General features: G+C 41.5%; 1 protein-coding gene across 6 annotated transcripts in view; it reads right to left on the minus strand.

The window, feature by feature from the left end:
• arid1b (AT-rich interactive domain 1B) overlaps positions 1–17,545 on the minus strand; it is a 249,881-nt gene that overhangs the window by 71,415 nt on the left and 160,921 nt on the right. For all 6 annotated transcript variants that reach the window (XM_061794174.1, XM_061794173.1, XM_061794171.1 and 3 more), the window contains one exon: positions 283–562. In XM_061794174.1, the coding sequence (XP_061650158.1) occupies positions 283–562 (280 nt within the window). The remainder of the gene's footprint in view (positions 1–282; positions 563–17,545) is intronic.

Raw genomic sequence — 17,545 nt, forward strand, 5'->3', positions numbered from 1 at the left:
CACAATCAAATGATATTCAAGATCACATTACCACACCTCAACCAGTGATGTCATAGGAAGAAACAGCTTTTACACCGCGGCCTTTTAAGGTGTCACTGCAAGTTAATTTATATATTTTCCAAGTGTTCAATCATAGATCATTTTAAGGTGATAAAATGTTTCGTTTTGTTGTGTCGGGTATAGGTTGAAGCACTAAAATATTTCGGCTTAAAAACCAAACTAACATGACATGCAACAAATGGCAACTTTAACGAGACCGAGGTATGAGTTCAGCTGCTCTACCTGGTGTGTTGGCACCAGCAGGGGGGCCGCTGGCGGGGGAGATGGGCGCAGAGCCTGAACGCGACTGTTGGGACTGAGTGGAGCCTGCAGGCGAGCCCACAGGGGAGGGCGAAGGGCCGCTCCTCTGACTGTGAAGGTGTGGCGAGGCGTGAGGAGAGAAAGGAGACTGTCGCTGGGTGCTGGCGCCTGCTTGCTCTCCTTGGTTACTACTGCTGGTGACGGCTGATCCCAGACCAGCCTCTGTCCCAGTGGGGAGGTCATCTATCGAGCCAGACAGATCCTGGAAAAGAGGACCAAAACATCAAATACTGTATAGGTGAAGAAACTGAATGGGTGTGGACAACCTCAATATAGCCCAATTGACATCCTCCAATTGATTTTGCTACTGTATTGCTATCTATTCATCTATCCTACACCACTTATCCACATTAGGTTGCAGCCAGGTTGTACACTCTGGACTGGTTGTCAGCCAATTGCAGCCAGTATACATACACACAAACAATCATTTGCACTCAAATTCATACTGATGGACAATTTTGAGTTTTTAATAAACCTAACATGCATGTTTTTTTTATGTTTTTGTAAGTGGGAGTGATCAATAATGGCAGAACCGCCAAAAAAAAAAATTGTTTCTCAATTTCTTTATGCCGCCTTGGTTTTATATGGGTAAATGTCTCCCACGCTGCAACGGCCACGCTTAAAGTCCTATTTTCAAAAAGTGATTCATGATTCAAAATTTTAGGCAGCTGCACTTCTGCCTCTGCTCACACCACCTCCGCTTGTTCCTCTGTTGGCTTGTGCTGCTAAGCAACGCCGTGGCTCCAAAGGCCTCACTGGATAGCATTTGGACGCGCCGCCTGTGTGGAGTTTGCATGTTCTGCGTAGGTTTTCACCGGGTACTCCGGTTTCCTCCCACATCCCAAAAACATGCAGGGTAGGTTAACTGAAGACTCTAAATTGCCCGTAGGTGTGAATGTGAGCGGGAATGGTTGTTTGTTTATGTGCCCTGCGATTGACTGGCGACCAGTTCAGGGTGTACCCCACGTCTCGCCCGAAGATAGCTGTGATAGGCTCCAGCACGCCCGCGACCCTGGTGATGATAGGCGGAATGGAAGCTGAATGAATGAATGAAATTCAGTAGGCCATGTCTTTCCTGTTATTGATCAAATTCTGTGAAAATGACATTAAATCGAGTAGAAAAAAAGGAACACCAAGAATGAAAGAAGAGATGTTAAGTAGTTAATGTTAAAAACTTTAAATTTGAATGTGATCCAAATAAACTGTGACGTATCCTGTGCACAAAATGGTTGAACCTATAAAAGTCCCTAAATTAGTGGACTCTTCAGTATGTACTGCACGATCCAATGAGATCGAGATCCAATCATATTGTGGTTAGAGAACTGAACTGCATCAAACTGAGGCACTTTTTGTGGTTGGTATTGTTGTACCTAATTATAACCAAAATTAAAGAAGACAGAGCATTACTGCTTCAATCTATTCCAGTCTTGGATATACCTCAGCTCTGCCTTTGATTGTGCAGACGCACCTTAAGTAATGTTGTGGCCAGTGACCGTGAGATAGTACAGGTTAAAAGGTCAGCAGTTCATTCTGTCCAGCTCTTGTCTACTTTGTCATCACATAGTTTGGGTCTCCAAATTTAGCATAGCTGAGTAAGAGTGTAGACATGTCCTGCAGATGAAGCCACTTGAGTAAATTTGCTGCTGTGGTGAAAATGGATTTAAACAGGCTTTCAAAAAAAAAAAAAAATCACTTAATTTTACAGTTTTGCCTGCAGGTGAGCAAAGAGCACAGTGTAGCTTTGTGTCTATGTGTGTGTATTTGTGCTTAGTAGTGCCTTTATCTGAATCCAGGGAATTCCCATCAATACTGCTGAAGGAACACTCGTTGTGTGTGGAAGGTGAGTACCTACAGAAGAGCAAAAGTGGTAGGATGTGAGAGAGGGCTAAATGTGATGAGATTGGATGGCTGCCCCCTAAACAGGCACGCACAAACGCACACATGAAGCACACACATATTTTCAGAGGGGCAGATGAGCCTTTGTTGTTGTTGTTTTTAGTCATGTAGGTTACTGTTAGCTGTTACAATATAGTAGTGTGCATTTAACGGCATTTAAACCTTGCAGTCACCTCCCACTTTCTCCAGATAGGACCAATTTTTTTTCACCTAGAAAATGAGTACAGCCAAGATTTTAAAACCGTCACTTGACATCTATATTTTTGTTTTGATGGGAATAACATTTCTCTGTAAGTCCCACTTACACGATCTGACTGTACTGACATTTGCCGGCTTTTCAGTCACTATTCATGCTATCATTGAGCACGCTACGATAGTAATAAAACAAGCACTTTCGAATTACAGTAACTATTAATACAGTGCATACTGTATTCTACGGACATACGTTCTGTTGACTTGCCCAGCGCTTCACACTTCTCATAACATTGTTATTAAATTGTGAATATTGGGTAGCCGTTACAAAGAAAAAATACGTTGACTCCTCTATAAGAATCACTTGTGGGAGGTTCAGACTGCACAGACTCCCTGGGATCAACATTAGACCACTGTAAGTGCTTTGTATTGCTGTGATTCATCACGAGGATTTGTTGTGTATTCATGCAGCTGTGTGATTTCCGTTTTACCAGAAGCGCCTGTCGCTCCACGTCTGCTTGTTTTGGTTAATGCGATCTCAACAGCGAAACACAAAGCTTTTGTTTCCCATCATGCCGCTGTGATGATGCCCACTCGCTCTGCCAGCCGGTCGTCTGGCGTTATCTACCCTCGCTCGACTGAACACGTGGGGCACCCGCTCGCCTCTTTTCCTGTCTCACCCTTGTTATCACTCCGTCCCAGCCAATCAGGTCAGCCGGTTGTCCGAGCAGAGCGAGCAGCATCCTAAGAAGACAAGGTTATTTTTCCAATGAGCAGCCGCCCGCTTTAATGCTGTTTTACACACTGCAGGTTACCATGACAGCCAGTGTATCCATGGTGATGGCTTTTCCAAATACAGTTACCACAAGCTAGCGTGATACACAGCTAGGTTGTTAACCCACAGGCTAATCATGTGAATGGATGGGAATAATTGCATTTCGCCTAATTGAGTGCTGTTGCCAGCTTTTCCAGTGGCAATTTAGGGGTGGGAAAATGCGCATCAGTAATTTGTTTAGTTGCTCGTTTGGATTGTACACACACTTGAGCAGAGCTGTGTGGCCCAAGACCAAAAAAGTAGCAGCACTAATACAATAAAAGGGTGGTAAACTCTAACACCCTTTGACTATATAAATGCCCATTCCAACTACGGCCATTATATTAGTGAAATGCCACCATAAAAAAAATTACAATGCTTCTTTAGTTTAATATCTTTTCCAACCCACATTCTTCCTGTACTGTACCGTTCATTCTTGTCACGGCCACATAGTTTTGTGTCTACTGCAGTTACACAAGCCAGCCAGCTAGCTAACCATCCAGACAGACGTGGTTGCAGTATCCAAACGCCCGACAATCGGGAGTCCCGATCCAAAGTGGCCCAAATCCAATTTGTTTGGCTCGAGGCTGCAAATTGCTCTGTGTATTGAGTCTCCAAATAGCTGTCAACCTCTCCAGCTTGGCGTCCTGTGCCGCTTAATTCACTCCTGGAGCATGTCATTGTCATAATAAGAAAAATATTGAGGGGATAATAACAAGTTACTTTGAGATGGCCACCGCCCACCTCACATGCACACGCGCACACACGCACACACACACACACACACACACATACACACACACACACAGTGTGTAGCCTACATAATGGCCCAAGACTTCCATCGACACATTTCACACAACATTGGAGAGGCAGTTGTTTGTGACCTTTCACCTTGCTGGCATTGGCACCTGTCTACAATGCCTGTGTGTGCATATGAGTGTGTGCATTTGTGACAGACACACAATGCGGCTGGGCTGTCACATGGAGACATGCTTGGCTGCTGATGCAGCCAAGGGCGACAGATGAGACCTGTGTGTGTGTGTGTGTGTGTGCGTACTACTACACTAGTACTAGTGTAGACTAAGTAATAGTGCCAAATAGTTCACTCACTCACTCGAAAAACCTCCTTAATAGTCACACAGGACAGTATAGACAAACAATAATTAAAAGGCATGGACAACTGAGAGTCTCCAATTAACCTAACATGCATGCTTTTGTAATATGGGAATTACAGAATTCACGGAGAAAACCCACAGAGACTCCATATGCTGCCTCTCTGCCAAGCAGGTGTTCATAAATAATGTACATTGTCATGTTTCAGTCCTACTTTACAACCCTTAATTATTGGCTACTTTGCTTTATTTGTGTGTAAAAGTGTAAGTGTAAAATAACCACCTTGAGTGTTGAGGTGCATATTGCCCAATCCACTGTATATTGTATATGTTTTAGGGTGCTAAAGACAAATGTACAGTTTGCTCCATAACATTTTTCAATGGCAAGGTCAGTCACCTGATCTTAACCCAATAGAGTATGTTTTGCAAAAAACAAAACAAAAGTGAAGGTAGCAAGGCCCACAATGAGGAGCAAGTGATGGTGGCTGTGGTGAATACCTGGCAAATCATCTCCAGTGATGAAGAATATGTCCATGGGCTCTTGACTTCATGCACTCATTGATGGCAAATCATTTTCATCCAAGTATTAATATGATTGCTACATTTGGAATTATGTCAGTTATTAAAAAATGGCTGTCATTCTTAAACTAAACTAAATAATGTTTTTGATAAACCCTCAAACCTGACTTCAATCACACCTTGACTGTTTTATCTCAAAACAATTGTGGTGGTATACAAAAGAAAAATCCTGGAATACCACATCATTCTCCAAATACTTATGGATTCAACCATATGTACGTCAGTGTACGATTAGCATGCTCAGCATGTGTGGATACAGTATACACAGAAAAGAAAAGTGCATTACCTTCCAATACAGCTATTGAAGAAAACTTTTCCAGACTTTATATTATCACTGATCTATTTTTATGTATCCATAGGACCTGCTTTGTCTGGGTGAAAAGTACAAGCACATTGTAATGTTACGTACACACTGCGGTACTGTATATATGAACAGAAACAACACCTCTGTGCACACAGAGGTGAGCTTTAGTCTGTATTTTTCTCTTCTCTGGGTAAATATGATGATGTGAACTGTAATTAAGTCCAATCGCTACGGTTGGTAGGCCTGAGGGACAACTCTGCTCATTGCAGCAATGCACACATTTGTCGGCGCCGGACGCCGTGCTTCCCATCTTTACGGTGCTGTAGAGACTGAGGGGAAAGGCTATTACATAAAGATGTTTATCCATCCTCCCCCAAACCGTCGTCTGAGGTAAAATCCAAATAAAATGAATCCGAATGGACTTCTTTATGCGTGTGTTCATGAGTGTGTATGTGTACAAGAAGATTTTTAATGCAACACCCCCTGTAGAGCACCAACTGAACTAGCCTTCACTAAGTGCTATTAAGTGGAAAAAAAGAGAGCGAAGGAAAAAAAGTAACTGGATGGCATTTTAACACCACTTCCACAATAGCTATACCTTTATGTTTTAATGCCAATTAGCTTTTTAGTTATCAAACAATTGGAGATGATATGGGTAACTACAGATGCGTATTTAATTTGACCCAAAAAGCTTACTACATCCATCAATAAAATGTTATTATTGTATGCAACACAGTGGCAGGGGGTTATGACAAATTGTTAGTATTTATATATCTGCAACTATAGCTATAGTTCTATATCTATCTATACAGTATCTCTCTCTCTCTTTATATATATATGTATATATATATATATATATATATATATATATATATATATATACACATGTATATATATATAAAATCTATATTTTAGTGACCTTTTTTACAGTAGCTCAAGGATATAGTCAAAATATTAGGAACACTGCAAACTACAAACACAATAAATGCTTAATGAATACCTTTCGGAATGTGTCAATCAAAATCGAACATTTTAAAGGTTGGAGACTGAGTAGGAGTACCGAGTTGGTGTGTATATGAAACCTTGATCCTGGAGTGAAAGGAAGTACACCACAGTCTCTAAAAATACAACACAGTGAACACCTGCCGTCAGGTTAGCTGTAGACAGGCACGCATTACTGTAGAAGCCCAAATATTCAGAGATTCTTACATACAACCCAGTGATGTTGTCTAGTAGCGGGACTGTGGGAAACAAGAGGGAGATTCTAGTACTGTGAAGAAATCCCACAAGTACTTTGTTATTAGTTTGCTGAAAAACCAAAAAACACCTTAAAATGCTGGTAAAGGTGTGATGTGACAGTTTAACTACATGAGTTTTTTTTTACATTTTCTCCTCTCTATGTTTGTGAGCTATAGAACAATATTAAACTCTTACTTCTTAGAGCATCTTAAAAGTAAAAAAAACCAAGTGCGCTTTTGTTTTCTTTTCTGTCTGACAAATTCGAAACAATCTCTGAACACTACAAAACCATCTTCATTGGAAAAGCAAGCCACAATTGAAATTGCAAGGGGTTGAAACATTTGTGCGGACTCAGGATTTGCAGGGACTGAGATAATCTGTTTATAATAGGAACAGTAACTCCTTTGCACAAGCCGTTATTGTTTGTTGTAAGATAGCGGCCTCGCAGAGTGGTAAGTGTCAGGGCACTTAAGCCTCTTGTAAAGCGGTGATACAGGTTGGGCTACTTTGAAAGGAGCATTACAGTGAAGCTTGCACCGACACTCATTTCTGGTGCTGCTTGTATCCAAACCAGAGGGATTAGTGTCGAGTTATTCTGATTCTTCCTGATAATATGCCAAGCAACTAGTAGCAGGAGTTCTTAGCCAATGGACCACGCCAAACCACCAACTGTTCACACTGACATCATACAGTATGCAGTATGTTCAGCTTGGATGTGCTAATTTAACTTTTCTATCATTTAAATCTGCACACTTTCTGAATAATGTATTCTCATTGGTCACAGATGCTTCTCATGTCCATTTTTTCTGTATGTTTCGCTGTATTTTTTTTAATGGAATTCCAGCATACACTGTAGCCACCAGCCACCCACTCCACGCCTCCCCAATCACCCGAGAGAATGAAAGAAACGATGCAACATCAAATGTGTGAGAAAGAGATTGAAGGAAAGGAGACAAAAATTAAGAAATAAAGCGCCCAAATTTCTCATTTCTAATTCAGCTGCTCGTTCAGCTTAACCTCTCTCTTCTCAGCAATTAACGCACACGCCACATCCTTCACACCGCGTACAGCTGAGGCTAAATAATGCAAGGGGCATCCAGCACCCGCATCCTTTATCATCCCAAATGACACCCATTTGCATATCTCCCCAGTCAATTAGAGTGCAGCGGAATAATCAGCCCATAATTGGGGGAGAGTGTCGGTAATCACCCACCCTGGCACACCAACAAGGCCATTGGAGGAGTGGGGGGGGGGGAGTTTGGATGTTTTGGCATGTGTGTGTGCGTGTGTGTGCGTGTGTATGACAGTCCAGCTGACTGCAGTCTCCACTTCAAACTAATACATTTAGACAAGCAAACTAACTTCTCCCCTCTTCTTATGTATGCGCTCCTCCTCTTTTGGGCCGTTTTTTTTTTTTAACTGCCGCTCCTATTTCCCTACAACAGTATTCCTATTCTGTTCAAAAGGTCAGTGACTGTCACCGTTCACTCTGTATGACATTATCAATGTTCTCAATTCAAAATAAAAAAATACATGAAAACATGAAAAATGACATTCGCTTCAAAGTTGGAATTTAGAAAAATGAGACTGCCAGAAATAATATCGATATTGAAAGCCAAAAGTCCCAACAACAAGTAGTGTACAACAACTTGTTTATGACCAAGATTAGGATGTAAGCATTTTGGAAGTATCGTCTAAGATGCAATTTTGCAGTTTCCTGTTTATTCTGATTAATTATTTATTAAATAGACATTCATTCCTATTGATCCTGAAACATTTCCATTCATTCCATTCCCATAGAATTTGAAGGTAAACTAAGCGCAGCGATACCTCAGCATTCCTGCAACTTTGTACCTTTGGAGCAGGAATTGCTCTGAGGTACAGCACTTTTTGTTACTGATTGGACTCAACTTTACATTACGCTGTGAGAGGTTTAGCCCGCAGTTTCTACAATTGCACAGCTATTGTCGTTTATTGCACCAGCACACCGGTGTTGACAAGATAACTCTTACTCTCACTCATTAGGCTAGTTTTCTGAGTGGGGCCATGCTCTTAAAAGGCAAATAATAGCTAACACATAATTGATAATTGACTGCTAACTTTCCAAATGTCTGAATGAAGAAAATTCTTTGAAAGTCTAAAGCTATACAAAACCATTAGTCTTAAATACACAACAAAGGGGGGGAAATACGGATAGTCAAGGAATACAAGAAAAGCTGCAGACACACAAGGGAGAAAATCCACCCACTAGTCTCTTTTAGAAGCAGACTATCAAAGTTGTTTTATGAGGAGTTTGGCAGGCAGCTTTGAAGCACAGTTTCTGCGCAGGCTTCGGATTTCGTGCTCAAAGGAGAGTGACCATTTTTTTGTGAGACAACATTTGCTTTAAATACACTCTAACTCCACGTTCTTCAGAGGCTTTGGTAGTGTCCGCTGAACATGGCCAATGAAAGGCTCAATTGAGAAAAGGACCTGTGTGTGTGTGTGTGTGTGTGTGTGTGAGGTGTGTTCAAGTCTGTAAAGAAAAAACACCGCAAGGTTAGTTCCTATCTGCAGGGCCATGCTATTTTTGTGTTTAACCAATCCTCTTCAATGCCCACCGTTACACATGCCAGCCTCTTCTCCTTAAGTGGCTATTTTTCAATCTCAAATGTAGCTTGGTGAAATGGTGGCAAGGCAGTCAAGGATAGCAAAAGAGGTGATAGATTTGATGTGATTTAACCTCGAAACAGTATTTTTGAAGATCACGGGCACAAACTCTGGATAAGATGTTTGCATGTTACAATTTAGATACAAATTAAAATGGTTAGTCTAACTGTTTCAAATTGTGATTATCGGTGTTGCCGTATTTTGTGTCTCTGAGACTAGCAGTTGTCTAACTTGCTCTGAAGAGGTCGGCCCTTTAGCATTCTGTGATACAACATAAGCGACAGCATCGGCAGCAAACAGGATGAAGTGAGTTGTCACTGATATGCTCCCACCATGCTCCAAAATCTTTATGGTGGTGTAACAGCATGTAAACAGACGAGAACGCTGACTTGTGGGATACGTCTTTGGTTTAGCATCCTTGCTGTTAATAATCTCGTACAGGCTCAATATTTGCTGTCTTGTCCAGCAGCAGCACGTCTTCTTTTCACTGCGTGAACGAGGTTAATGTGTACAAGACAAAAAAGTCGTGGTTTGAAATTTGCTGGTGTGTTGTTGCCTGCAACATTAACCAGATAATTACTGAACTTTTTAAAAAAAATGCCAGTTTAGTATTCATTTATGCAGCTTGATTGGGTTATCACAAAGCCATCAATTGATTTGGACCAGAGATTGTCAATTTTAGGTGTGAAAGTACATACATTTTGTGGGGTTTTGGATGGATGAAAATTTATTTTGGTTGCTGCTGTTTACAATTTCAAATGTGCAAAAGGTGCATACAGTAGCTGATGTATTTAATTCAAAATGAAACTTGACAGGTATCTGACATTTTTGGGTTCTTTCAGCAATGGTGTGGTAATACTGATAACTGATCATTTTGGTCACTTTATTTGTGATATGAAGTTTTCAAACAGTTTCATCTGTATACAAAACACACAGACAATGCCACAAGAAAACATGAGCATAGCACCATCTTTAAACATCTCCCACTGCCTGTAGAGGGAGGACATTGATTTCCTTTTTGAGGGGTGCCGTTCTGTTTAATCCCTCATTCCATAACTCTCTGGGGATCTGCGGCATTTCTTGTCAGCCAGCCAAACTCTTGCTGCAGATACGTATGTATCACTGTCAAAATGACTGATCAGAAGGAGGGAGACAGGGAGGGAGCCGAGGCAAGGGAATGGGGGGAGTCGGTCTGACTGGAGTGATGCTAAACTCCCGCAACTGCCCCCATTGGACATGCCTGTCAGCTTGTCTGCCTCGGCAATCCATCAGCCCCCGCCGCTGATCAATAATGTGATCGGTGGAATTCTGAAACTCCCTCGTAGAGATCTGTGCATGCTGGAAAAAATGCAAATTAACAACTGAATGTGACCTTCAGCTGGCATAAAGGTAAAACCACCGACTTTCTGCACGCATATTTTGTCTTCATTCTTTTGATATACAGTATGTGGCGTTGCACATGGGACAAATTGCAATTATAGAGCAGGAAAGTCCATTGCAGCACCCATAACAACATTATATTATTTCTACAACAATGTCTGAACATTTATTTCACAAAATTGTTCATAAATTACAAGCTAAAGGGAGGATTATCACAAATTAGTTTTTAGGAGCGTTTACACACACACACGCACACACACACATACACGTATGCATGCATGCACAAAACTAATATCTATGCGTTGTTACATTTTACAACTCAGCAAAGAGTCAGTAAAATTACACACATGTAGGAAAATCAGAACATATCACTCCTTTATGAGAATTTAGTAGGAAATAATAGAAAAAGAAAAGCACTTTGGTAACTATACTGAACAAATAATATAAACGCAACACTTTTGTTTTTGCTCCCATTTTTTGTGAGCTGGACTCCAAGATCTAAAGCTTTTTCTATATACACAAAGGATATTTCCCTCAAATATTGTTCACAAATCTGTCTAAATGTGTTAAGTGAGCATTTCTCCTTTGTCGAGATAATCCATCCCACCTCACAGGTGTGGCATATCAAGATGCTGATTAGACAGCGTGATTATTGCACAGGTGTGCCATAGGCTGGCCACAATAAAAGGCCACTCTGAAATGTGCAGTCTTGCTTTATTGGGGAGGGGGAGAAAACCGGTCAGTATCTGTTGTGACCACAATTTGCCTCATGCAGTGCAACACATCTCCTTCGCATAGAGTTGATCAGGTTGTTGATTGTGGCCTGTGGAGTATTGGTCCACTCCTCTTCAATGGCTTTGCGAAGTTGCTGGATATTGGCAGGAACTGGAACACGCTGTCGTATACGATGATCCCAAACATGCTCAATGGGTGACAAGGCACAACAATGGGCCTCAGGATCTCGTCACGGTATCTCCGTGCATTCAAAATGCCATCAATAAAATGTACCCGTGTTCGTTGCCCATAACATACGCCTGCCTATACCTTAACCCCACCACCAACACGGGCCACTCGATCCGCAACGTTGACATCAACTAACTGCTCACTCACATGATACCACAGACGCTGTCTGCCATCTGCCCTGAACAGTGAAAACCAGCATTCATCCATGAAAAGAACACCTCTCCATTGTGCAAGCTCCCATTGAATGTGAGCATTCGCCCACTCAAGTCCGTTAGAACGACAAACTGCAGTCAGGTTGAGACCCCAATGAGGACGACGAGCATGCAGATAAGTTTCCCTGAGAAAGTTTCCGCAGAAACTATTTGGTTATCCAAACCAATTGTTGCAGCAGCTTTCCAGGTGGCTGGTCTCAGACGATCTTGGAGGTAGACATGCTGGATGTGGAGGTCCTGGGCTGGTGTGGTTACACGTGGTCTGCGGTTTTGAGGCCGGTTGGATGTGCTGCCAAATTGTCTGAAACGTCTTTGGAGACGGCTTATGGGAGAGAAATTAACATTCAATTCACGGGCGACAGCTCTGGTGGACATAACCTGCAGTCAGCATGCCAATTGCACGCTCCCTCAGAACTTGCGACATCTGTGGCATTGTGCTGTGTGATAAAACTGCACATTTCAGAGCTTCCTTTTATTGTGGCCAGCCTATGGCACACCTGTGCAATAATCATGCTGTCTCATCAGCATCTTGATATGCCACACCTGTGAGGTGGGATGGATTATCTTGACAAAGGAGAAATGCTCACTAACACAGATTTAGACAGATTTGTGATCAATATTTGAGGGAAATGGCCTTTTGTGTATGTAGAAAAGGTTCCAGATCTTGGAGTCCAGCTCACGGAAAATGGGAGCAAAAACAAAAGTGTTGCGTTTATATTTTTGTTCAGTGTATATTGTCAATAAATGTGCAAGTTCACACTTACCCTCAATTTTTTTCCTGGATCCCCATATTTCATTTTTTAAAGCTGATGGTAATTATACAAAATTATATTCACAAAAGTAAACAATTAAAAAATATTTGTATAACCCCAAATGTTTTTGAATGTCTACTAATAGCAAGTGACTACTATTTAAGAACAAGCTCTATGATTAATTGTTGTTTGAGTAGTAGTACTAACAATGGAAATGTTATATATATTTTATGCCTTTACTTCTAATTGTAGCCATCACACTACCTTTTGATCAAAGTCCTAACATAAAATGGAATGTACCCATAAGTAAAAAGAAGCATATTGTACATACAATTGCTATCCTGATTTCACAATAAAGCACAAATCATAATTTTAGGGTCATTAAAAAAAAGCATTGATTTGAATTGCATTTTAACGGACGTATAAAACACCAGATTTTGCACAGTGCAAATTTCCATCGATCGTCTCACACAGGAAATATCATGCTGATATTCCAACTGAACATTAGACAGTTATGGGGTCATCCGTCCATCCATTTTCAACAACTGGTTAGGGTCGTGGGGCGCTGGAGCCTATCCCAGCTGACTTCGGGCGAAAGGCGGACTACACCCTGAACTGGTCGCCAGTCAGTCGCAGGGCACATATAGGGACAACCATTCACAGTCACATTCACACTGTCACTGAGTGGGAACTGAACCCACGCTGCCCGCACCAAAGTCAGGCGAGTGTAAAATTAAAACACACACACACACACACACGCACACGCGCACGCACGCACGTACAGCTGTCCCAATACAGCACTGGCGTCATTGCACAGTTGCGAGTGTTCAAACTAACTTTTAAATGGTGAAAACAAATTAGGCTCACCATCAAAGAGTCTTTTCAAAAAGCCATTTCTCTATTCCAGTTCAAACAGAAGCCTGCTTGGTAAACAGGCATGGGGGATTCACTGCGTAAGTTGGAGATACAAACAGTTGGTTCACCACAACAAAGACGCAGGAGAGGCAGTGGAGGGCTGCAATTCATCACACATTCAACAAAGCAAATGTTACTCTGTCCATGAGTCAGGAAACAAAACAAAAAATAATGATTCATTGGAAAAACTGCCCCCCACCCCTATTCAATTGTTTTTTCCCCATCCTTCCAATCCTTTGCTCCTCAGTGTCACTGAGTGCCCTTGTCCCCCCTCCCCGCATTCATTAAAATGATTCTCTTAGTTATCACGACCTCCAACTTAAATTAAAAGACAGATGGAGCTGCAAGAGGAAAAAAGAAGTGGGTGAGGGGGAAAAAAACCTCTAGGTCTTAAACAGCTTGTGAGTTTTATTTATTTATTTAAATAATAATCCCCCCCCCCCCCCCCCAAAAAAAAGAAAGATACTCAGACAATGGCCTTGCTCCGCACAGCACCTCCAGCACAATCTCATTTGTCTGGAATTTAGCTGAAGATAAAAATAAAAATAAAAATAAAAATGTTGGGAAGTGGCAGACATGAGCCCGCCCTCTCCAATGAGCCGTCATTAGTTATGCATGAGATAAACCGCTGACATAAAGTCACATGGCGTGCTGAGCATTGTGGGTAAGGCGGGAGGAATCCATCTCCCTATGCCAGACTATTGACAGCCCCGGCTCTCCCTCGACTGTCTCCGGGTTTTTGCAATTACAGTCAAACAGTAGCATGCAGGCCTTTAAGCACTGACTGACAGCTTGGATTAACCGAGATATGGGGATGCTGTGTGTGGTTGTGTGTTGTGTGGATGTGTGCGCGGGCACGTCTGCTCGTCTGTCAGGCTGTCCATCTACATGTGTATCGCTTTGTATGTGCAGCATGTTCCAGCGTCACTTTGGATGTGTGCCTCTGCCTGTCTAACAGTTAATTTTGTGTGTGTGCGTGCACAGCATGTTTGTGTGTAACTGCTTGCTGTAGGTTAGGGTCTTTGAATGGCAGGAAAGATGTACTGTATCTTTATGAATTACAATGCAATTAGAAATTTTAATTCAATCGTCTGTGTGGATCATTCGATTCCGTTAGCTAGATTTGGGAAATGTATCATCAACTTATTATTTTGTATATTAATGATTGAAGAGAGATTTTGATGTACACCTGCACAATCTCAAGAGCTGTATTAAAAAACAACAACAACAACTTTAAAACTAGAATGCAAACCTCCACGAAGGCTTGTTAAATAAAAGGGGGATTTGTGGTTAGTTTGGATTAGATTTTCCATCTATTTGTTAGTTAGAAAACTACTTCCTGGTTGATGGGGGATGAGAAGAGAAGATATGAATGAGGAGACAACGCTATTTTGATTTTGGTGTGGATTGTACCATTCACATCATACAAACTAGCCAATGACTATCAGAGTATATCTTCTTGCTTTGTGCAAATCATGTTTGGCGAAAATAACAATGTTCAATATTGATTGACACTCAGAATCACTTCTTAAACTACAACTACAATAAACAAACACCGTTAGTATCAATCAAAGGTGTTCAGTTTTGTGGGTCTAACGTAATTAGTACAGCTGTTAAGATGTGTCATATTGTTGGTTGCACATTACAACAAAATGGCCCACTTCTGCACAGTCTCATGTGACAAGACATTTTCAAATTTAAGATTGAAATCTGAATCTCATACACACACGGCAGCATGAAGCAGTAAAGTGAGATGCCAGAAAATTCCCCCAGAAGGTAGCGTACAAAGTGTTGATGAACAAAAACATGCCAGTCACTTTTGTCCAAATGAATTTGAGTTGCTCTGCTGTGTGCTGCGTGGGATTGTTTCTTTAACACTCCCTCTGCGAGAGCCCGACATCATCCATCAGAGATGACAAACATGACGTGACAACTCCTTCGCTTGGGAGGGTGCACACAAGGAGTTACGTGCGAGAGAATGAATCGAGACTAGATACAGATTTAAAATTCCTTTTCTGTCCCAGTAATTGACAATTGCAGGCTAGCAAAAAAATAACTGAAAATGATTGAGTTCTTCTTATTATTACATTTGGTTCGAATCTAATTCAACTGACCGCAACCTTGGGCTCAAAGAGGGAGCATTTTAATTGCAATAAAATGGGATCTTTCAAATGCTCCTTTTTAACGTAACATTTGGAAACCCTCTGATAAGGAGACGGAACTGCTGCAAATCAGAGCTGCAACATCAAATAGCATCATCTTAATTAAATCTTCGACTAAGTATGTAAACCACATACACACGCACACATACACTGATTTATCACTCATATCAGTATCATAGTCGTTTGCATATTCACAGTGCGACTGGAGATGGAAAGTCATCATGGATGCCCTCTCCCTATCCCAGACATGATGAAGGGAACACCAGCTAACCAAGCAGAACGTCCTCGCAGAGGTCTCGACTCAGTGAATATGTGGGTACGCGTGTGTGTGTGTGTGCGCGTGTGCGTGATATAAGCCCAGAGAAAGGAGAGGTGACAGCGGCGTGTGCTTGATCTAATAAAAGAGGAAAGATGAAGCGGCATCTGATGGCGAGGCATGAGGCTCAAAAGGCAACAACTTTCGCTAAAACACACACGCTTCCCTGGCACATAAAACACACTCGCGCTCTTCTGTGTGATCGACACTTTCACAGTGTCAAAGCTGAGGTGTTGGGATATAAAAAGCTGTGCTGATATGATTTAATGGGCAAGTCTTATTATAAGACTGTCGCTGGGCCCAGTGTAATCTGGCTAACGCTGCAGGGCACAGCACTGCCAAACACACACACACACACACACACACACACACGTAGACTCTACAATACTCCCCAGCAGATACTATTGCTATGTGCTACATTGCAATTATAAGATAGAGCAGTTTGCCACAGAGCTACGCTGCCTATAAGACTGTCATTAGGGGGAGGGAGTGATTTATGGCCGTGAGGCATGAGAAATAAAGACAGATTATTTTTATTCATGTGTCTTCAGAGGCCAACTTCATTTCTGTTGTTATTTTTACACCAACTCAAAGAGGAATCACGTTGTGTGCAAAACACACAAAACAGCACATGGGCTTTGTGGTATTTATATTGGACCGCACACTCCAAAACCTATAGCTTGTATGGCATTGAATTTGAATATGCAGTTAATAAAATAAGATCTCGCCGTCCAGTTTTTAAGGGGGACTAAATGGCTATTAATTATAAATAGCAGAGCAGCTGTCTTAAAATATATGACATACCTACGAGGGTATTAGACATTGCGCTGTTATTGCCTCTCCTGCCACTTTTAATATCTGCACCATGACTGCAATCACAGGTCTAATAATGGCTTCTCATTATGAGGTGTGTGTGTATGTGTAGGGAAGGCGGGGGGTCTTCAATCTCTGCGCTCAAAAGCCACCGATGACTCCCTGTTAAAAGTTAATTTGATTTCAGACATTTACGGAATGAGGCTGAAAATTTAAGCTCTCGGGGTGCACCTATTGGTGAGCTCTGATAATTGAGATATTTGATCTTGATATTTGATTCTATGTCAACAATTCCTTATGCGAATCCAAGTGAGCAGATCGCAAAAAAAAAAACGAGACAATGACAATGAGATGAAAGTGTTCTGCTGCTGCGATGCAGGTTCGGATGCAGTACAGGGTCATTGTTCCCGAGCTGTAATATGTAAAACCATCAGAAGATGGCGCTGTCCTTGCTGTGAGCAGGGCAGGGCATGTGATCCAAGTTGAGAGAGAGGAGCCAGGCCACATTGCTGCACAATATTACAAAAGACTATCAAGGTAGGAAAAAACACTTAATTATTCTGCTAATATGGATTTCCTTCATTTTTTCAATACAGTCCGGAAAATATTTTCTTTGGTGTCGTGGAAAATGCACGTAATACCTTGAATTTATTGTTTCAATTAACAATTTTAGAAATGTATTACAAATAGAGCCTAAATGTTGGGAACTCACTCGTGAGAAGATCTGAAATGTTAAACCTTTTTGATTTGATGTCAGATGTTCCAATGTTTTGTATTTCCATTATTTTAGGTTGATTGCCTCTCTGCTTCCTTTCCCAAAACCTGAAGCATCATCTTCTATCTGTTGGCACTTCCTGTCAGCACTAGCTTGCTTCCTTCTCAGAGTT

Source organism: Phyllopteryx taeniolatus, chromosome 13 (genome assembly GCF_024500385.1).
Source record: "Phyllopteryx taeniolatus isolate TA_2022b chromosome 13, UOR_Ptae_1.2, whole genome shotgun sequence".
In the NCBI taxonomy this organism is placed as follows: Eukaryota; Metazoa; Chordata; class Actinopteri; order Syngnathiformes; family Syngnathidae; genus Phyllopteryx; species Phyllopteryx taeniolatus.